A 22,440-nucleotide genomic window follows, 5' to 3' on the forward strand; every position below is an offset into this window, starting at 1 on the left:
ACATCTGATTTGTGAGAAACGAGAAAGAGGCCTTAGAGGCTAGATATTGGATATCGTATACGGACAGAGTGATGATATTATAGCCTATCGACTGATACCAAATGTTATCTGGGAGATTTGGTATTTCGGGCTTAGCCAAAACCTAAACCTATGTCCAAATAACAATTTGCATCGCAATCTTGTGTCTATTGCGCATGTAAAAGTTTTAAGATTGTCAACGATGTGAAACGGCTTCTCATAACTACTAGATTAATAGGGAAAAGATAAGAAGTTGACAACTTCAGATGGTAGATTGTTGCATAAGCACCAGCAGATAAAAAAATAATAGAAATCTCTTGAATTTGGTAAACCAAGATTGTACAGAATAATAGGAGAGAAGCTAAATTTACAAAGTGCAGAACAATCTCTCTCTCTCTCTCTCTTCAAGTTCCAATATTCCATAAAAACTAAATTTACAACATTTGGCAGAGGCAGCTCTATAATGCCTGTTCACCTACAAGGTTACCAGAAATCTTGTGTTCTAAGAAATTTTGAATAAATTTTAAATATAAGAACCCTGCCTAAAATAAAAGGATTCTACATATATAAACCTAAGAATCTTTTATCCTCCATTTCCTCGTGAAACCGATGTTTTATGTCCAAATAATTGGGACGCTATGCTTTCTTAAATACTGCTTTATGAAGTCAATTGCCTCAAGAACCCTGAGCTGTTAGCAGCAAATAAGCTCTTGTGGGAGCAGAAAGATAAAACCGCGTGTTTTTAACACCCCCTAATGATACTTGCAACATTTTTCCCGATCTCTTCTTTTGTTTCCTCACATGTAGGAACATCGCCTATGTACATATCAAAAATTGCCCCTGGAAAAAGCAAGAATAACAAGTGTAAATCTCTGTCTTTTACCCATACATTTTCTAGTCAGTTCCCCAAGAATTAATATCTTGCCACTTTACGCAGTATATCCAGAAGTGCCTAGAAATAAATAAAAGGACAGTTCACTTACTACACAATTCTCTACTCTGAACTGTTCCAATATGGTTGCCCCCGACTGCATCAAATAGTAGTCGGAAAGTGAGAACTCTAGATATTTTGCGTAATCCCCTTATTAAAAGAATAAGGAAGTAGAAGAGTATGTCTTCTTCTTAGATATTAGTGAACTTACTCTCGGTAATTAGATGTCCATCAGTTGTTCGGCGAAAACTGATTGTTGTACCCTGAAAATTTCAGTCATGTATAATAGATGAGGTCGCATCCCCAAAATAAATGGGTGGTGGGAAGGTTATAGCTTGCTTACTGCATGTATAGGAATATCTTGAGAGAACATAGAGCCAAATGTAGAAAGACAGCGATAATCAGTGTCAGGATTTGTCTGTAAGGGAAACAAACAAAGAATGTCAGTATTGAGGGTCTTTTTCTTCTCTGGCAGTAGTAAATACCTAGGAAAAATAACTGTTGGACTGACCTTCAACAACCGAGCTCGAAGAGATTTCTCAAAGACACTGCATTAAGTGACAATTGAAAACAGAGTTCAGAATATGAGTCGATGAATGGCGAAATTGAAGGCTTCCATGTGTTTGGAAATTTCAGTCAAGAGACTCTTGTAATTGAGCTGGGATGCTTCATATCTTATTAAATAGAGAACACTCATACTACAAATCCAAATATGACAGTGGAATACATTTCAAAACAATGATTCAATGGTCATGCTCTTCAACCTTATACATCCTCAGTTTCACTTTCTTTGTCAACTTTGTTTGTCATAGTTTGACTTGGCAAAATGTTTAAAGTTTAATAAGAGGAAGACTTTTGAAACTTGTGGACTTAAACATATCATAACATTCATGTGGCTATAAAACTTTTGAAACTTGTGGTCTTAAACATTTCCATAGCATTGTGTGGCCGTAAAAGCTTCTAATTAAGAAAATCCAGGAATGTGTCATTTGTATTGGAACGGATTAATAATGAAAGTATCAAACAAAGTGGAACAGAGGTAGTTTTTTTTTTTTTCTTTGATGAAATTTCTCAATTTGAAATTCTATGTCATTCACTGCCTCGATACAATTATTAAGAAGAGCAATGGCAGCTTTTAGAAATCGATTCAACAGTATGAGGTCACAAGTTACAACTTAAACATTGTCATTTTCTCTTTTTTGATTGGTTTGAAGGTTGTCAACTTTTCAATATAAAGAAGTGGGAAGTAAGTCATATTTAGCTAATTAGTCATATAATTTTGAAAACAATTCAAGAAAGTGTGAACTATTTGATTTTGTAAAATAGGATTTATCTGAAGGAAACACAATGTCCAACATGGCAACATAGAAGGGTGAGGGCAAAGCTTTTCAAGATCTGGAGAGAAATTTCAACGTACTCTCGGACTGTGTTGATTTTGATTCCATTGCAGCTAACAACAAGCCTTACGGTCATGCTAATGTCTTCCCTGCACAGAACATCCAACAGCAATGGCGTGAGGAAACAAATAGCAACACAGCACAAGCTCTAATCCCTTCATAAACAGAGAATGGCATATGCTTCTTGAGCTCGAAGGCTAGTGTTGCTTCTCAAGTGTCTAACCCTGAACTCAACATTTCGAAATCTAACCCATTAATTAATCCCCCACGCTAACCCACCCATTTCACTTGTGCAAGTATACAATTAGGATGCTTAAAAGATCCAAGATTAGGTGTAAAGCCAGCAATAGACAAATCAACAATACAATACCATTTGAGGGAAAAAGATCCAACACCACTCAACTTGACACAAAGTGTTTCCTCCTTTTTTTGTGGGGGTGGGGGGAGGGGATAGAGGGGTGGCCAGTCATCATATATGATAACTAATATTATGTGGTATTATAAACCACTTGCAGTCATACAATAGGAAGTAATATTAAAGTTTTTTTTAGTAAAACGACTAGATTCAGGATCGTGTTAGATCACGTGATAAGGTTATTTTTCTTGAATTGGTGGGAATAGCAACACAAGAACAATATGTGCATAGACGATATGATCAATACCCATGATACAGGTGATAGTAAAAGGTTTCTGGTGAAGCAAAGGGGAGAAAAGAGACAGGAAAAGCTTAGATGAAAAGGAGGAATAGATTAACAAGAAGAGAGGAAAAGCTACATAGATGGCGTAGGATGAAAATAGGTTTAGGAAAAGGAGTGAGAACATGGACTATCAAAGCAGCAAATGAAATGAAGAAAGCAGTTTGGTTAGTTCACTAATGAGCATAATTGAGGTCCTGCTGTACACCGCTCTCTCTCTCTCTCTCTCTCTTTTAATAAGATAAGGTAAATTCATTAACAGAGTATCAAGGAGATACAGCAAAGTACATAGTACATAGATACAGAGAGTACTCCTACTGTACAATACACTTTATAACCATGACGAAAAGACGTGCACAAGAGCAAGTATTTAACTCCAGAGAAATTATATGCTTACAATAAATGCATACCTGAGAAGATCCTGATAAAAATCTTGTCGTTTGTTCAGTTCACAAAAAGGAACTGAGGCATATTTCCAACCTAACTTCCGGCAGACATCAAAGGGATGCACATCTATACATAACAAAATATAGTTAAGCTCTGAAGACGAACTTTTGGAGTTGCTAAGAGCTCAGGGCAGTTTAGAGAAGAGCTGAAACTTACAGAAGCCAAATGCATAAACCTTTAGAGATTTAATTCTGATAATTTTCATTATTCTGGATCCAGTTCCAACAAGGACCTGAAATTCAAGCAGAAGTCATTTTAAACTTTCATGTACAATAATAAAAGTCATTAACATTTATTGGCTACAGGATACTTGCAAATATTCGGCATAACTGCAGCATAACAACGTCTGAAAAAACTTACGCTCAGATTGAGCTTTCAGTTAGATCGTATGGGAAATGGAAATCTGGAGAGAGAATTCAAGATTACATTTTCTCAGACCACTGTCAGGATCTTACAAATCAAATGATATCATAGCATTGAATATTGGAAATGTCATGCAGGATCCCAGTCAATGTCTACTTTGTTTTTTTCTTTTTTTTTTCTTTTTTGAGAAACGTAACAGTTACATACTCTCTACCTTTACCGCTTTAACTTTTCACTAATATCTTGTCTATGTAAATAGTGAATTAAGCAAAAGGACATTGATCATCCAGAAAACGAAACAAGGCAGTGGAACTAAGATAATGGTGAAGTTAACTTTTTCCTTTTAAAATTATGATAAACAACAACAGCAACAACTACGCCTCATTCACTATTACCAAGCGATGGAAGGAAAGAGGCGAAGAAGTAACTGTTCGCCTCCAGGCATAGCTGTAGAAAAAACCCAAAGTACCATTTTCGCTTAATTGCTTCGGTCATTCTTTTCTTTCAAGGTGTTTCTTTTCTTCTTCTTTTCCAACTTTAGGTATTGGGATAATGGTGGCTCTTTCTAATATATTCTACCAAACAGACTAACATTGCTGAAACAAGTTATCAAAAGAATTGTTAACGGGTGTAATGGACAATTTAGCTTTTCCAAGGTTACAGGTATTCTTCTCCCATAGGTATAGTAGTTTCTCCCATATTATAGCAGGGATAAAATCCACATGTCTAAATCAGTATTTCCTTTTCTTCTTTCTCCAGTAAGCATTCAGAATTTATGAGGCTTCTTTTTCCCTCCTCAACGTTTCATTCTGAACTTCCCAGTTGTATTCACTCTCCTCTGCTGAATCACCTATACGCTACCGACCTCACTGATCTCTCTCCCTCCCTCTCTTACTTATATGGTATATGCATATCTTCTCAAGGTGTCGACACTTTTCTATATGTCTTCTCTTACTTAAATGGGTAGAAGAGTGAAGCCTAAAAATCAAACAGGCATAACATAACTCAGTTCAGTATAGCAAGTCAGAAATCAAGCAGTCTAATTGGACAGTCCATTTAAGCTGGGGTTGCAATCTAGAGGAGTCGTTTACCTCTGATGCGAAACTGGAATTTTGCTCCCCAGCTATTAGGTTGTCCAAGATAGTAGGAAACTCAATACCCGTTCTGGGCTCAACTGCATGTCTAGACCAATTTAAATTCTCGAAAAACGAATTATCAAATCCCCGGTGTTCAACCTCACATGGCAGTTGATCCTCAACACTCTGTGATTCCATAGCACTGCTATCCAGTTGGACAGATAGAACGTCACCAGAGCTGATTATAATTCATTCGACCAAAAGCAATTATAAGAACTTCAGCACAAAAGTATTAGTCAAAACCTAAATGGGATTCTTCTTTTCTTTTTCTTTCTGTGAAGGTAATGTACATGAAATTTATTGAGAAGAAGAGCTTACAAATTGTCAAATGGAGGTACTAAAGCAGCAGCTAGTGAGAGCACAGGAATTGATTGAAGATGTTTTGCTTCTTTGTACATTTGATTCATGGTGAACTTTGAAATCTTACTAAATATCACAGGGATGGTAATTTTCCCTTTGTATCTTGATTGCCAGAATAGTTCAATGAAATTATGTCTACTTGAAGCTGTTTGTTGGGCTTGAATTGACATTCTAGACCTGGTGGTTCTTGAACATTGATGACCGCCTGATGGTTGGTTATTAGCTCTAGAGTTTGATCCACTGGAAGACCAGACTAGCAGCGCTCCAGCACATTTTGAAAAGCACTTAAAAGCTTCTTGAAGTGCCTGACTGCCAGGAACATATAAATTTCTAGAACCGTCAACAATCAAGGAAATATGGGAGAGAAAATTAGCTGGCATGAGAGGATCGATGGGGAACATTTCTGATGAACCCCCATCACCATCCATGAAATTTGACATATTGTTCCGTATTTTGGTGTTCACTTGATCAGTTCCAACTAGGGCCTTGTAGCCCCTTGTCACCACCGAATGTAGACCGATACAGACAGGAATCACCTGCTCAAGTAATGATTCAAGTTAGAAAACATCGATCCACACACAATGAATTAAAAAGAACAATGGAAATAGCAAAATGCACGGGGCAAACAGCATTAGCTGCCATCAACACCATACTACAGAAATATGTAACTTTATAAATCATAAAAGCAAGATTCAGGCAAGCAATACAAAATAATTACTAAAATAAACTCCGCCTTCCAGCAAAGCATTCACTTGAAAGGAAAATAACTAGGACACCAAGTTTTAATCAGGTCCAAAAGGTAAAATATCATCTAACATGCAGGTGAAACTGAGAGATACATGAACACAGAACCTTAAGCAATTACAACATACATATATAAAGTTTTTTCATGAGAAGGACAAAATCTTGGAGCGTTATATACAATGAACATTGAAAGATGGGGGAAAATAATATAAAGATTACAACTTTCACCACCAAGAATTCTATCAAAGAAGGAGGAAAAACTAAAATGGCATCATTACATTACAGCAATCAATTTGACCCCAAGTTAAATCATAACATTGGTTATTAAAGACCAAAAACAAAGATGATCAATGAACAAAAAGATAGAAGAGAAACAACCAACCTGAAAGGTGGAAAATGGGATGGATCAAGAAAATCAGATTATGGGATTGCTTTTCCACAAAGATTGAGAATGCATTCAAAAGTGCATTTAGGGTTTTTGATTAAAAAAAAAAATGGAAAAGGACTAGTAAAGGAAAGAATATTCTTAATGGTTCTGGTAAAGAAACGAAAAAAAAAAAAGTGTCTTTTTTCGATTTTCCTATTTCAGTTTCTTGTAAGTTAAATACGTATTCCTTTTTATGTTTTATTTTTCTGTTTGTTCCACCTGAGTTTTCTTTTTTATTTGAATTTGAATGTTAGTAATGTAATTGCGAGAGAGGGAGGAAAAAGAAAAAAAGGAAAAGGGTACTTGAATTACAGGTGAAAGTGACCCTTGTTCAACGTTCAACTCTTTCTTTGGCTGCCCAAACAGATACAGTTGCCAAGTTGAGTGTTTCCTCCTTTCTTGCCAATATTTGTGTTCATCTTCATTGCCGATTTGAAATTTGTTTAAAAGTCCTTTTTTTTCTTTCATATTCATGTTCCTAATTTTTCTCTATAACTGACATATTATTCCCTCTTGTATATTTTTCTTTTCCCTTGTAACCTTATTTGCATGAATTATTTACATTAAATTCAATAATTTAATTTTAATGGTAAAAATAAAAATACATTTCCAGTCAAGATTTTGACGTTAATGCGTTTGAGATTTTAATTTTAAAAAATTATTGGGTTCTTAATTAATAATTTGTATATGTTCAATAGATACTTTAACATAAATATAAGGTTTGGACTAAAGCTACTGGATTCGGCCAAATCCGCACTCGATGAGCTACCTCCGCCCTGGTACATATCACTTACTAATGAATAGAAGAGATACATCCAGCATTTTGATTTTATGCGAGTAATTATTTTTTATTACGTCCTTGTTATTCGTCTTAAAAATGCTACTCCTTCCGTCCTAATTTATATGATTTAATTTGACTGGACACGGAATTTAAGAAATAAAGAAAGACTTTTAAATTTTGTAGACTAAAACAAATCAAAGATATCTGTGTGGTTATAAATCATCTCGTTAAGCATAAAATGTAAATTTAAAGTTAAATTATTGCTAAATAAGAAAATGTATCATTTTTTTAGGATTTTTTTTAGGATTGATTAAAAAGAAAAGTATATTGTATAAATTGAAATGGAGCAGTATCTTTTCTTTTTTTTTCCTCAAAAGATGGAAAGGTCAAAAATAAGAAAGTAAAGAGTAGGAGGTGTATATTCACCTTTCCACCTCCAACAATTTTTGCAGGGCATCAAAGATATGGAACGTGGGGACACTACGTAGACTTTTATAAACACGGCCAATCCCCAGTAACAACAATAACATATCCAGTGAAATTCCACAAAACACGGTCAATCCCCAAAATATATAAATACAGTTGTTCGCCTCAACCGACTCCTATTTATCGCCGTCCATGACATTGTCTTTTATAAAATATATATAAATAAATAAAAGACATAACTTGTATTGCTTCGTTTTTTTCTTCTTTGGACCAATTTTAAAAACAAATTAATTGCGAGGATGATTTTAACAGAGTAAGAGGTATTATTTTTATTTATTTGATATTACGTGTAAACTTAGTATAATTTTTTTATTTAAATAATCGCATAAATAAAGTTTGACCAGAAAACAATAGATAAAACATCCATGCGTACTGCCCTTGACTACTTTCCACACGTGATAAAGAAGGAATTGAAGGATGAAGTTCGTTTGCTTTAGTCTATTAACACCACACCACACATTTCCAGTCCTTTGACGCTTAAAAATTAGGTCTTCTTTTCTAATTAAAACGTTACACATTGTATCACGTCTAATTTACCTCCTTTAATGAAGATGCTAACATCAACAATTAAGTTGGATGGGAAAAAAGACGCTAAAGGCACTTCGTTATTCTTTCTTTTGTAAAGAAATTCTTCGCACATTTGTCAGATGTCCCAAAATTTGTCCATGCTTATTTTATTTTTAAACATATTTTAGCAATTGATATGACAAACAAGCATAAAACAAAAATGTGGGATTATATTGATTTTTATCCTCTCTATCCTTTTGTTCAACATATTTGACCTTCAATTTGACAAAATCAACACGATTGTCACGTCTGATCATACACTAGATTTATAGCAAACAAATTTGAGCCGATACTTCGCTCTGTCATATGCTTACTGCAATGTCACAACCAAAATAACAAACGGAAAATACAATATTTAATATCCCTCCATCCCAATTTATGTGGTATAGTTTAACTAAGCATGGAACTTAAGAAATAACAGAAGATTTTTTAAATTTGTAGTCTAAAACAAGCCAAAGATATTTGTGTGGCTGTAAATCATTTCATTAAAGATAAAATGAGAAGTTTTCAGTTAAATTATTTTTAAATATAGAAATGTATTATTATTTTTTGGACAAAAAATCACATAATCCAAATGCATGCTTCCAAGAATTGCACCTTTTTGGACATGAATTTTAAACTCATATAGTTTATTCCAAATGACTAATTCCACTTAATATGTGGAGTTACATGTAACTATTTATTTCCAGATACCAATTCCACTTAATATACGCAGTTAGTTGTAGCTATCTTTTAGATTACCTACAACAACTATGACACCACAATCCCAAGTTAGGATAATTTAAATCTTCAGTTACATGTCCATCATAGCCTTATCTTTTAGGTGATCTGATTGTGTAGAACACGATAAGAAACAACTTAGGGCATCAAACGGCCTAATACACAGTCAAAAAAGGTTACCTTTCACATTAATTTCATTACCAAATAAAACCTTTGTGCATATTCAAAGCCTAATTAGACGAAATACAAGTGGTATACAACTGCCGTTCACAATATATTGGGTTATGGACAGCCCTACTTCCACTTCCCTATCTTAGGCTTAACAAAAGACCACAAAAGTTAACTAAAAGCTAAAACCACACCCCTCAAAGACCATAAAAGTTGAAGGAAAAATTCACTGTAGGCAGTGCGATCCATAGTGGAATCTATGGGAATTAGTTGAAATGTTGAACAGGCTTTTGAAATAACAACACATTAATAGCTTAAGCTTTTTTGTTTATAAGGACACAGTAATAGCTTAAGCTGGTTAAGAGCCATACGATGAACTAAAAGAAGCACGAAATAGCAAAAGTTTGACCAACAATGCATGTACAACTTCGCTGTGAGATTGTTACAAGATACAACAAAATGAACATCAATAGAATATATTTGAATATCAATTTTTGTTTTGAACCATCTGCTTTGTAAGTAGAACATAGAAACACTGGAATATAGAAAGAAATATGTGCTTAGAGACCTAACATGGACAAAACTTTAAATTGTGGAATGAGATATGATACGCCCGTAGCCTTTTTTTTCTGTGTTTGAACATCGCTGTTCAAAACTTGTATGCATCTTTCAAGGTATGAACATTTCTGCTATCGAAAATTTAAAGAATCTCATAATAAACCTGCTTCGAAGAGGTTTCTCCTTCTCAGGGTCTCATCTACCAGTTTGAAAGTCTTCTTTACAAGCTTCTGATCAAGGGCTGTGGTTCTATAGATCTTAAACACCCGGTCCACACGATCCGGTGCAGTGCATTGGAAATATGACTCCTCAAATTTTTTCTTTATAAACCTAAAGAGTAAATCATCAAAATACAGAACGGACCATCTAGCACGTGAATTGAACAAGAATTTCAAAGGAAAGCTACGAGCTCTGCCTCAATGTCCCCAAGACCCAAAATATTGGCTCATAATGATAAAAGCCAAAAGCAGAAAAATAGACCAAAATATAGCTAAAGAATAGATAAACTATGCTATCCCATCTAGACTGCACGTCAATCGTAATAGCTATAGACTGCTAGAAATCCTACAGAGAAGTAATGTGAATTAATTGTGAGTACAAGCTACTCAAGAGATTTATTTTCTCCCTGGCTATGTGATCAAAAGCAGGAAAATTCTTTGAGCAAATGAATGTGTGTGTGTGTTTATATTGAGGTTACAAATGCAACTGGGTGCAAAAAACTAAAAGAAGTATTTCTTGAAGAGCCCAAAAAAATGTATCTGTGGAATCAAAAGAATGATCTCATATATAAAAGTACTGAACATAAGAAGGCTTACTCATAAGCATGCTCAATCTCTTGTTTTCCTGTTGAAACTGGCTGGTAATCTTTAAACCACTCACAGGTGTTGAGAGGCACCTAAAACCACGGGATATCATCATTCTTAGATGAGAAAGAACAGTTCCACAGACAGACACCACCACTGGAATAAATATGTACTTACGTTCAGAACCTTCTGCTCAAATATATCAAATTTGTTGAGAAATAGCATGAAAGAAGTTTTCTGCACAAAGAATAGAAGTGTCAGCTTCTATAACTGGTCTGATTTATTTGTTTTTTTAAACCCCAAAGAAAGTGATGCAAATGTATATAACAAAAAGTGGCATGAGTACAAGCTGATAAAGATGGATATTATTTAATTATAACTGACCTCGAAACATGGTTGCTTTAAGACCCACTCAAAGAGTTCCTTGGTCTCCATCATTCGGTTCTTTCTTTCATCCTCAAATAGAGTTTGATCATACCTGAAGTGAACAATAGAACAACAGTAAGAATGCAGTAGCCTCATTTCCTACACACAAATTAAATATCCTTCTGACCTAAGATTAAATGACTAACGTTTTATTTCCTTCCTCATTCTGGAAAGCTACATGACCCACGTACTGCTACTTATGATCAAGTCCGGATTTGGGTTTACTTAAAGTAAATGATGTTAGAAATTTCACAAAGCTAGGAACAGAAATCTTACTCACTAATAGCGGCACAAAATATAACTGCTGTGACGCCTTCAAATAGATGAATCCACTTTCTTCTCTCGTTTCTCTGACCTCCAACATCAAAAAGCTTATATACTTCTCCACTTTTTTTGTTCTCTCCAACTGGGCTGCGAATATTTTGGCAGTGATTAAGCTTTCCATCGAAATTAGAAAGAATACAATATATCTTATAAGAAAACAAAGGGAAACAATGACAAGGTCATAAACAGTTGCATCGTTAGAGGACCATAAGCACTGGTGTATTGGAAGTACAAAATGATTATAATCAAGAAATGAAAGGACATATAAATGTACATACTTGATAAGCACAAGTTAGGCACTTAGGCTACAGATGAGGGACAGAGAGTAGATGCAAGTTAGGAAATAGGTAGAACCTAATAAAGAAAACCCAAGTAACTGCACATCAACTAGTTGAATAACATTTACAGTGTGACTTAAGACTTTACACACAAAAAAGCATATTACCTAGTTCTTTTTTTTTTTTTTTTTTGAAAACTGGTACTATTAAATATTACCTAGTTCTTTGAATGATACAAAAAGAAAGACGCATAAATAAGCCTGCTATTCAAGGCAGATTGGACCTGCCTATAAACAAGATAGCAGGGAAGGATTTCTAACAACATATGCATTGTTCCAACAGGAAAAAGAAAACTAAGGATTGGTTTAGACAGCCCTTTCACTTTGCTTGCAGATCCAGTAAACTGTAGTAAATTTTTAGGCTCTCGATTAAACCAAAACCTCTTTAAGAGATCAAAATGTATATAAACCACGAAAAGTGAGGTTTTAGAAAATGGATATAAAGACAGTTCGAGGAGGCGTGAAAATTCACCTGAACTGTATTTCAACGACACCCGTTGTTCGAATCCGGGCAAAAAGAACATCCTCCTACAAGATAACAAGAAAAATGACACTCGGTAAAGATCTCCAATAAAACTTCCAATAATGTAAATAAAACAAACTGTAATGCATATATGGTAACTGTGTTAAAGACATGATCAAATAAACAAAGTTTTTTCCATCTAACATCTTAAATTTTAAATGAGGTAGTCTAGACAACTCAACACAAACGGAACAAACAAAAGTCCTTGGTTAAAGTATCACAGCCATCATCATCAAACAATTTTGTTGTGCTTGGCTGGGAAAAGTATCTTGCCAGCACGTAAAGGAGTGTATAAAGGCATAATAAATAGATAAAAGTATCCCATCTTTAGATATGGAAGTTTATACAATTCACCAGATGCAATCCAAGATGCTCTGCATGAAGAAAGAAATTATAGCAATTGTGAGTAATTGATAGATGAACCACACATTCCTTTACCAGCAGTAGCAAGGCAACACTTGCTATAGAAATAACGCCACCACTAGAAAATTAGATAGGCATACACGGTAAGCCAGGGAAAGTGTACTGTGTAAGAGCAAGTATCTTGGGTGCTAGACAGTGGCGTATCTAGCATAGACAGTGGGGGTTCAATTGAACCCCTAACTTTCGACACGAAGCATAAATTTATGTTTAAAAAATTATGCAAATTATAATAAATAGTAGATATGAACCCATTCGGAAACAGCCGCCCTACCTTTCAAGGTGGGGGTTAGGTCTGCGTACACTCTACCCTCCCCAGACCCCACATGGTGGGATTATACTGGGCTTGTTGTTGTTGTAGTAGTAGATATGAACCCATAACCACTCTTTATGGTTTACGTTGACACCCCTAGGACCAGAAACCCTAACATAAAATTGTTCTAATAATGCATCTGAGTCAACACTGATATCTAAAACTGTAAATTCAACATCATGTAGATAGTTTTATGACAGAGTTGAAAAAGAGATGGCTATGATTTACAAATTCAATACAAAAAGTAGAATAGATGTTATTATTGCAATGAAAGGGCATCTCCTAATTGGGAAATACCTCATTGATAAAGAAATTGGTGTACGATCAATGAACAACTTGTTTTCGCTCAAAATTCACTGAACAGCTTGTTTTTAATCTTCTGTCCTACTGGTAGAATTGCAAAACATACTAACTCGGACTCTCAAGACTTCCAATAATCTATTTATTCCAATAGCATTCTAGTTCCAGTTCAAATCATATAATCAGTAGACAGAAACGAAAAGCATAAAAGATCCAGTCTCTATTTCTTACCTTTGTTGGAACATAATTTATATCAGAAAATCTCTGCAAGTTTTCCATGAAATAATGGGTACAATCTGGAACCTGAAGCTCATTACCACGTAAAAGAGTTTCCTACAAGAAAGAATGAAAGCTCAATCAGAGTTGAAAATAAAAGATAATCATTACTAGTATACTCAATAAAAGATTAAGGGCCCGTTTGGACATGATTTCAGATCATGATTTGAAATCAGGTTGATTTGAAGTTGAAATTTTTTTGGACGTGCAATTTGAATTTCTCAAGTTGTATTTTTTTCTCATAAATATGAAAACCCCACAATTTGTGTGAAAACTATCAAAACTTCCTCAACTCTTATACAATCTTACCAAATGAGCAAATCATAGCTCATAAACAAGGTATCAGAATATTCCAAGGCGCTACATTAATGAATTACATATCTCCATATTCCTTTTATAAATAAATGCTCGTGATTACATGCTATTACAAACTTTCAAATACACATAATTTTACAAAGATCCACTTACAAAAAATCAACAATAGTAGCAATTCTTTAATATAATCCTTCTACATGGTACGGACAATTTCTTCACATCGAGCATCAGTCTTTTTTAACAAAATATAAAATGATGGGTCTTTTTTTACAAGATATGAACTTATGGGTAAGTTTTACACTTTAAAAAAAAAAAAAAAAAAAATCACGATTTGGAATTCCAAATCCTACTTTTTGAAAGATTTGGGATTCGAAATCATGATTTGAAGTTGAAGTTGAAATTTTATGCAGATTTCATGAACAAACGCTGATTTGAAATCAAAATATGAAATCAGACTCCCAAATCCTATGGCCAAACGCCTACTAAGTATTCACCATAGTTTGGGTCTTTTACCTGATCCAATCATCAGTTTTATTAATCAGAATCTCTGATCAGCTATTTTATGAATAATCAAATTCTAAAGTGATCTACTTCAATGAAATTAAACACTGGGACTATGGCGAAGCAATCTAAAGAATGAGGGCCTTGGGACATGAATGAGACAGTCTATATGCATAGCCAGTTTAGCCAACACAAGAAGAATGAAGGTGAAGTGACGGACTGTGGGGTTTAAATACGAATTACTCAGATCCCTAGGCTCAATCTTCGAGGAGAAAGAATGGCAAGATAGATAAAAATGGAGCATATAGAGTGAGTTAGAAAAGATGATTGCTGTGGAGTACTACAAGAATACTATGCAATAGCAAGATATCCAATAAAGTGAAAGGCAAGGACCGGCAGCAGGGGAGTGAATGTTGGGCTTAAATATTCTCAAGATAAGTGTCTTAGAATGGGAAAGTTAAGATAAATTTGCAGTAAAAGTCTAGACAAAACTAAAATGATCACCTTTGACAAAGGTGCAAGTAACGTACATTTTTTTTTTTATGACGGTGATATTCAGGCACCCACTTGTGGGATGACACTGGGTATGTTGGTGGTGATGGTGGTATTCAGGCTAGCTTGCACACACCTCGACTTTTCTATTGGGTGCCTGTTACCTCCCACCAGCACAAGTACTGGGTAAACCCGCCTACTAAGGCTTAGAAAAAAATAGGTGCAAGTAACATATGTACACTAAAATGAGAGAAAGTTGAGATTATCAAGCAATGACCCTCCAAATGCACAAATCTGTAGGTGCGACACTTTACTGATTGGAGGTGCTAAAAAGGGTCAAGGCAATCCTAAAATCACATGGAGAGAAGTAGTTCAAAAAGACCTACGATATCTAGGAATAAATGTGAACTTAGTTAAGAGTAGAACACAATGGAAACAAATGATCCATATAGACAATTCCAAATAGTCAGGAATAAGGTTTAGTTGTTACTGGTTCTTTACATTAGGTCCAATTAGGAACAAGAGTAAGAATCGGAATAACTCTAGTTTTGTATAACTCCTAATTTTACCTTAAAGACAACCCAAAAAGGGCATAGGAATGAGATGTGAAATGGCCCCAAGAAAGCAGAATATACAGCGCACACGTGTCGCGAATCCCCAGCTAGTTTGGGATTTGTAAAATACTAGTTATCGATTGATGCATAGTTGATTGATTGACTTCAATGAATTGATTATTTCAATAATCATTTATCTATATAAGTAAAAAAAAAACAATTTTATTTGAAGTTTATATAAGTATAAACAATTTTCGTGATCCAAATCAAGGAGCCCAAAGAAAATACTTGAAACTGAAATAAAATCATCAAAGGGCTTAAGCCAAAGGAAAATTACTTGAACAGCAGGATCTTTCCAAAGAGCTTCAATATCCTGCACCAGATCCTTAGTCAGGTGAGGATAATCCATCCCGCCTCCAATTTCTGATAGCTTCTCGCCAATTTCCTGGAGCCAAAGAAACATGTATTTATGTTCGTGCAGCTAATAAAGACAAGCAATCGCATTACTTCACTTTCATAGGCTAAATGACTTCAAGATGACAGCCCAAGTATCTGGTAATTGCACAATGAACGACAAACCTTATTTTCAGCTGATAGAGCATACTTTGAGGCCTCTAACTCATTTTGAGCTAATTCTTTCGACCCATCATGTAATATCTGTTATGGCACCAAGCACCCACCGTGTAAGAATGTCAGTTTCCATGATACATGGTAATCGACACTCGTTATCAATCATGTGAACAGTATTTCTATATATGCATGTCTCTAACAACCAGCAGCTATTTTGTACAAAGGGAAATAACTAACACACCCTTTCAAGTATTCCGTACTTTTATTGTCTGATAGACATTGGCATGAATGACAGGGATGTAGTTCTTTAGCTCTGCTTCATCAAAACCAGTCTGGAACAAAAGTTTTATCTGCATGGAAAGTTAATAGAGGAGAACAGGGGTTAAAAAATACATTTGCAGAACACATAATTAAGTAAGTAAAAATTTGCTCCATCTAACAATTTAAATTTTTAGAAGAGATGATCACACATTTGACATGGTATCAGAGCAGGCAAAAGTTTTGGGTTCGAGTCTTCCACTACCCATTATCAAAAAAAAAAAAAAAAAAAAGAATTCATGTGATTGGCTCATAAAAAAAATCAAGTCCGCACGTGTAGGGACACGTTGAAGACATAGAGCCCGTTTGGATTGGCTTATAAGTTTCTTATAAGCTTTTTTCAGTGTTTAGCTGGCCAGCTTAAAGCCATTTTGTGCTTAAAATAAGCCCAAAAAATTAATTGGGCCCGTTTGGCTTAGCTTATCTAAAGCAGCTTATAAGCTGCTTTTTTTAAGCCCATCCAAACAGGCTCATAATTAAGTAAATATAGATATGATCTCTCTGACAATATAATCTTTTAGATGAGATGGTCACACACTTTAATACATAAACATCTACGAATAATGAAATCTTAATAGATATTTTATAAGATCTCTTGCCTGCTTAAAAATAGTAGACTTCCCCGAATCTCCGGCACCTTGAAACAACAGAAAAATCAGCATTCAGAAAACATAGTAATAGTAACAGGACATAGACCAGCAAACACACAATAGTAAGGTCAGATACGGGAAAAGAATACTATAAGATATGGCAGAATAAAGAACTCCAGAAATAAGTCAATCCAGAGTCTGAAGCTCCTCTATGCTAGGAAATATTCCGAAGAAGAATATTTCACTGTGCTTCCACCACCAGCATCTTGCGAAGCAGAAGCTTCATGGAAAAGTAAAGCTCAAAACCAATTGCCTTCCTCAAATTTAACAAGTCTAAAGGTAGAACACGCCTAAAGCCTGTAGGCATCATAAATCACTACATGGGTATGGTGAACATAAAAAGGAAAAAGCAAAAGACAGAGTAACAAAATAACTAGATCATAGGATAATTGAAGACTATATTGTTTTCTTATTTACCAAGTAGAAGAAGTTTCTGAATATGCTTGTCTGCCTTTGTTTCTTGCTCAATCCGTCTTTCTATCTCTGCAGTCTGAAGACACATGATCTAGTAAGGACACTGGTGCTTATGCATTTAGCAACTCTCCTAGCTTATAGACAACATTATGGGCGATTACCAAAAATTCCAAATCTATTTCGTATAACTCATACCTGAGCATTTTCCTCATCAGCTTGACTGTAATGTTTGTTTCTGCTGCACAACAAGCCCATGTTTTCGAAAACCACAGACAGCATAGGCTTGCGTGATTAGTCAAGCTAGAGATCTCAAATCTGCTGTTGCAACTCCTTTATGATGTCCATGTACCTACTTTTCAAAGAAACAAACAATTGAGAGAATAAAAATAAGCAAATAAGGTACTTATAAAAGACTTTACTGCAACTGCACTTCAGTTGAATTTACAGAATAATCAATGTACGTCTCCATAAACCCATATTTGCATCTCAATCTAATAAGGCAATTATACACAAACATATGTATGATAATGTTACACAATCAATTCGGAGCTAAGTTCAAAAACTTATTGTTGCAAGAAAGGGAAGAAATAAAAGCCAGTTGAACCTTCTATAAAATTGACGGTTAAATTGTGACGAAATGTTCATGGAAAGCCATCAAGAATGACAATGCAAGATTATTTTTAAAGAAAAATGGTCCTACACTACATGATTATGCTTCTAATCCATACGGAAAGCAATTGTTTCGGGAAGTAGTGTCTCTTCCTACCTTCAATTGTGTAGAAAAATAAAGGTAATACGTGCCAATTAGTTATTACCTAAGGCCCCAAAACCAACCTAGTCCCATTTATTATCAAAAAATGACAACTCGTCATTAATCAACCGATTAATGAAGCTCAAATGCAAAATTAATTTGGATCAGCTGCATGAATCCTCTATTTTCTTTTATAGAACTGGTCTGTGCGCATTTCGACTGTCCTCTATACACATTTCACTCTATTCAAACCCATTTCATTCCAATACATTATGACTATTAACCACGAAATTATACCATACATTACAATAAATCACTTCCAAAATAAGAAAGAAGTGACTACAACCCCTTTTTCATTATCCAAGATTACACGGCCTCTTCACCTCCCCCCCCCCCCCCCCCCCCACCCAAAAAAAAGAAAAAAGAGAACAATAAAGGGAAAAGGGTCAAAAATATCCCTCTACTTTGTTTTAATGGCTAAAAATATCCTCCGAACTAATTTTGGGTCATTTATGCCCCTTCCATTATGAAAGTTAATAAATATACCCTTCATTTGACGGAAATCCCCAAATTGATTCAAATAACCTGATTTCATAAAAAATAACCCATTCTCCAATTTTACCCGCCCCAACCCACCTCCTAAAATCACCCATTCTTCCTTCTCTCTCATATTTTCTCCTACAACTCTCAAGCCGTCAATTCCATCAATTATAACCAGAAGGAAGATTAAGAAGTGATTTTTGAAACCAGAAAACATTTTAAATTTCATCTTTGTCAAACATCTATAATTTATAAGCCTGTTATTCATTATTTGAATAGAAATTTTGTTCAAGCTCTTCCCTTAGAAAGGAAAGCGAAGAAAGACGGAAACAATTGACAGTCATTTTGGAAACAACCAATATATACATTTAAATAGTTAGTACTGCAGAGCAACCAACTAAGCAGCTAAATAAAGCACTAACTTATCACTAACCTGTGACCTGAAATAATGGCTAAAAGAGTTGACCCCATTACCTAACTAATTTCAACATAATTAGGACTCCTAAGATGACTTAAGTGAAACATAAAAATTGTAGCTCCTAAAACATGACACTAACTTTTAAATCAGTCAACGGCTAAAGAGAAAGTAAGTCTCCATGGACGGGCTTGATAGCTGGAGGAGAAAATATGAGAGAGAAGGAAGAATGGGTTATTTTAGGAGGTGGCTCGGGGCGGGTAAAATAGGAGAATGGGTTATTTTTTATGAAATCGGGTTATTTGAATCAATTTGGGGATTTCCATCACATGAAGGGTATATTTGTTAACTTTCGTAACGGCAGGGCATAAATGACCCAAAATTAGTTCGGATGATATTTTTAGCCATTAAAACAAAGTAGAGGGATATTTTTGACCCTAAGTGAAATGGAAACATAAATAAAACTAACCATTTCCTATTTTTGCTCTTCTTTTACAGTTAAGACAGTCAATTCAACATCCTACTCACGTAACATTCTTGATTCTGAAACACTCCAAGCCTTAAAACCTTTGGAAACTAACCCCAGAAGCATTGAAAAAAGCAGCAACTTTACATTTATATACATAAAGATGTATGTATAAAAGCTTAAATACAAGTACCAACTTTCTATTTCCACTTGTTTAACATTTAATTCAGTCAACTCAACACCCAAACACTCAAGATTCTGAAGCACTACAAGCCCTAAAATATTTGGAAAAGATTTATAAAAGTAAAAAAAAAAAAAAACAGCAAGTTTTCATTTAAATATATAAAGATATGTGTATTAAGTTAAGTTAAAGATTGTACTGACCGGAGGATCTGGGAGAAGAAGCAGTGATCTGATGAGAGAAGAGTTGCGGTGTTCAGAAACAATGCTTTTGAGAGACAAAGACAGACACGCAGACAGAGACAGAAAAATAGTGGGTACCTAAACCATAGTCAAACTTCAAACTTTTGACTAACCAAAAAAACAAATGGGAACCCATTTTTAACCCTTTTTCCTTTTTTGTATTTTTTATTTTTTTTTGGTTGGGCGTTGGGGGGGAGGTGGGGGGGGAGGTTAAAGAACCACTAATTCTTTTGCCTTTTCTTCATTGTTTCTTTAAACAAAAATTTACTACTTTTTTCAAAATTTAAATGAAAATGTTCAAATTAAAACTTGAACTCAATGAAATGTCAAATTTGTCCTATGTTAATATTTGAGGTCAGATCTACCTTGTCGTTAAACAAAGTAGGCTACATTTGTTTTTATTGACTAAAAACATAAGCTTTTCAACACGTAGTCTTTTTTTACGACGAAAAAATGATTAAAGTAGCCATTGAACTAATTTAATAGACTTCTAAAAGAAAGTTCCGAGCTGCCATCCAGCTAGAAAATTGACTCACCATTCACCACTGGTACAACAATGGTCATCTAATGCTTACTCCCAAACTCCACCGAAACTCAAATAAGAATCTGCGCAAAAAAAGTACGGAAAGTACCTAGTAAGTATCATGAAGCACCCCCAACAGAGTAGTGACTAGCATTAAACCATAAACATTTATTCCCTGTTAACTTTTGCGATGTGATAAGAAAGCAACAAAGAAACATGTCATTATAGTATGTAACTACATAAGCCTCTTCCATAGACAAAACATAAGAGATATGCATGAACAACTCAAAATAGAAATCACAAATCAGTTATAAGTCAACGACTTCAACAAATATTCAAATATTTTAACACGACACTCCAGCAACTACCGGAACCACCATACCAACCTCAATCAAATCAGCTAGCCTACACACCGCAAGGAATGTACCAAGTCGGTAACTCACGAAGGACGAAGACTAGTCCACAGGCATACATCGATCATATCAATGATCTAGACTCAACAATATCCAATCAATCATCATATCCAGACTTTTAACAGTTCCCCATATCAATTAGCACAATATAGTTTCACTATCTGTATATCAATCAGACTCTTAATAGTTTTCATCTATGTATATCAAACCGGATCTCAATAGTATCCAACATCTATGACACAACTTCAACATCAAACAAATCATAAATCAAGAAGCGGACAATGAAACAAAATAGTATAAATTAAGAATAACTCAATATACGAGAATCAATGCGTATAGAGATAAATAAGCAATTCTAGCATGTAAATAGACTTAAGTCATTAATAAGATGTCATAGTTTTTCTCATCATCAGTTGTTTCTTCCTCCAGATCTTGGGAATATCCTTAGCGAAAGGGACTCTACCATGTCCATAATCCACATTAAGATAATTAATGTTAGTCACTCTTGGAACAGTTTGCATCCTCTCAGCTTGCCTCAATATCCGTATTGAAACATAAGGTTGAAGGCCTCAAAGCCCCATTAGAATCAAATATGGTTGTTTTTTCGAATAAACCATCAATTCACAAAAGGGAACCAGTCAAACATCCATTAAATAAAATATTCTATCAAGTTATTCTGCATATGTTCCCAATTTTCGACGTTGATTGGTCATTTGATTTTTTTAATATCCAGAGTGACCCTTAAGTGATGTGAAAGAATATAATCACTCTCAATGGGCTTGCATACCCTGTACATTTTGAAGATGTTCTATCAACCATAATTACAATAAAAGATTATACCCTTCAGAACGCTTAGCTTCATTCTTGCAACGATCCAATACTAGGTATATTTCGGTAAATCATGAAAATTATGGTGAAAGACTTATTATTAATTCCATTATGCAAAGCATCGACCCCTATGGTAAGTCACTGTGAATGTTTTCTTCTACTTCTCGCGAGAATACCGTGAATCCCAAAAAATAAACAATTAATGTAAAAATTCTCTTTTGATTTCAAGAATCAGGAGATGAGGATTTCTCTTGATAAGCCTAACGAGCGCCTTCATAATCGAATTTGTCTATCAAATATTAATTAGCATTCTAGAGTTCAACACATATGACATAACTTTGTTCTCATGGAATCTCAATTTTTTAAGAAATTCACGCGGCAATGAAGTTTTTAAAATAATCACTTCAGCCTTTTGTCATTCTTTATCCCTCTGTAGCAAATTCACATTTTCTACATAACCCCCAATTTCTTTTAACAAAGGCATTGACTCAATATCTAAAATCTAAACATGACTCTTTTCATCCCAAAATTGCAGTAGCCACTTCAATAAGTTCTCTACATAACACAACTTCTATTAAGCATGACAAATGTCCTAACTCTTTGGGTACTTTCTCTTGTCCGTGAGTATTCAAATTTCTTCACTAGTCTTTTATTTGATTAGGCATATACCAAATCATGCTACATCTCAGATAAGTCTTGAATTAGTCCGTGTAATATAAGATAATAAAAGCCACACCTAAAAAGCGT

The 22,440-nt window shown here is 34.7% G+C and overlaps 2 protein-coding genes across 5 annotated transcripts; both read right to left on the reverse strand.

Annotated features, from left to right (window-relative positions):
• Positions 1-314: 314 nt before the first annotated feature.
• Positions 315-7,007, reverse strand: LOC132635997 (fatty-acid-binding protein 2). Of its 3 annotated transcripts, none has more exons than XM_060352622.1 (11): positions 6,831-7,007; positions 5,306-5,883; positions 4,943-5,165; positions 3,645-3,720; positions 3,452-3,554; positions 2,367-2,435; positions 1,461-1,497; positions 1,293-1,367; positions 1,161-1,212; positions 1,002-1,046; positions 315-858 (listed from the first exon to the last, which is right to left on the reverse strand). In XM_060352622.1, the coding sequence occupies exons 1-11, from the start codon at positions 6,990-6,992 to the stop codon at positions 761-763; spliced, it is 1,518 nt and encodes a 505-aa protein (XP_060208605.1). In that variant the 5' UTR covers positions 6,993-7,007; the 3' UTR covers positions 315-760. The 3 variants fall into 3 exon arrangements, with proteins under 3 accessions (XP_060208605.1, XP_060208607.1, XP_060208606.1); XM_060352624.1 differs by lacking the exon at positions 6,831-7,007 and adding an exon at positions 6,474-6,722 and having other exon boundaries at positions 5,306-5,886; XM_060352623.1 differs by lacking the exon at positions 6,831-7,007 and adding an exon at positions 6,474-6,721.
• Positions 7,008-9,615: 2,608 nt separating this feature from the next.
• LOC132635998 (guanine nucleotide-binding protein alpha-1 subunit) lies at positions 9,616-20,047 on the reverse strand. 2 transcript variants are annotated; one of them, XM_060352625.1, is made up of 14 exons: positions 19,891-20,047; positions 17,530-17,683; positions 17,338-17,410; positions 16,870-16,907; positions 16,213-16,302; positions 15,962-16,039; positions 15,720-15,827; positions 13,476-13,577; positions 12,161-12,216; positions 11,304-11,438; positions 10,986-11,079; positions 10,779-10,838; positions 10,614-10,693; positions 9,616-10,128 (listed from the first exon to the last, which is right to left on the reverse strand). In XM_060352625.1, exons 2-14 carry the CDS (start codon positions 17,611-17,613, stop codon positions 9,951-9,953), a joined length of 1,176 nt encoding a protein of 391 aa, XP_060208608.1. In that variant the 5' UTR covers positions 17,614-17,683; positions 19,891-20,047; the 3' UTR covers positions 9,616-9,950. The 2 variants fall into 2 exon arrangements, with proteins under 2 accessions (XP_060208608.1, XP_060208609.1); XM_060352626.1 differs by having other exon boundaries at positions 17,530-17,686; positions 19,891-20,046.
• Between the last annotated feature and the right edge of the window lie 2,393 nt (positions 20,048-22,440).

The sequence above is a fragment of the Lycium barbarum genome, chromosome 4 (genome assembly GCF_019175385.1).
Source record: "Lycium barbarum isolate Lr01 chromosome 4, ASM1917538v2, whole genome shotgun sequence".
Lineage (NCBI taxonomy): Eukaryota > Viridiplantae > Streptophyta > Magnoliopsida > Solanales > Solanaceae > Lycium > Lycium barbarum.

Excerpts from the sequence above, each read along its gene's own strand:
- LOC132635997 (XM_060352622.1), bottom strand. The coding sequence starts at position 6,992 with ATGAATATGAAAGAAAAAAAAGGACTTTTAAACAAATTTCAAATCGGC. Across the intron at positions 1,498-2,366 it reads AAAATCAACACAGTCCGAGA|TGTCTTTGAGAAATCTCTTC; the intron begins GTACGTTGAAAT and ends CACTTAATGCAG. Across the intron at positions 859-1,001 it reads TCAGAGTAGAGAATTGTGTA|GGGCAATTTTTGATATGTAC; the intron begins GTAAGTGAACTG and ends TGCTTTTTCCAG.
- LOC132635998 (XM_060352625.1), bottom strand. The coding sequence starts at position 17,613 with ATGCTGTCTGTGGTTTTCGAAAACATGGGCTTGTTGTGCAGCAGAAAC. Across the intron at positions 16,908-17,337 it reads TCAGAAACTTCTTCTACTTG|GTGCCGGAGATTCGGGGAAG; the intron begins GTAAATAAGAAA and ends TGTTGTTTCAAG. Across the intron at positions 12,217-13,475 it reads TAAATTATGTTCCAACAAAG|GAGGATGTTCTTTTTGCCCG; the intron begins GTAAGAAATAGA and ends GTTATCTTGTAG.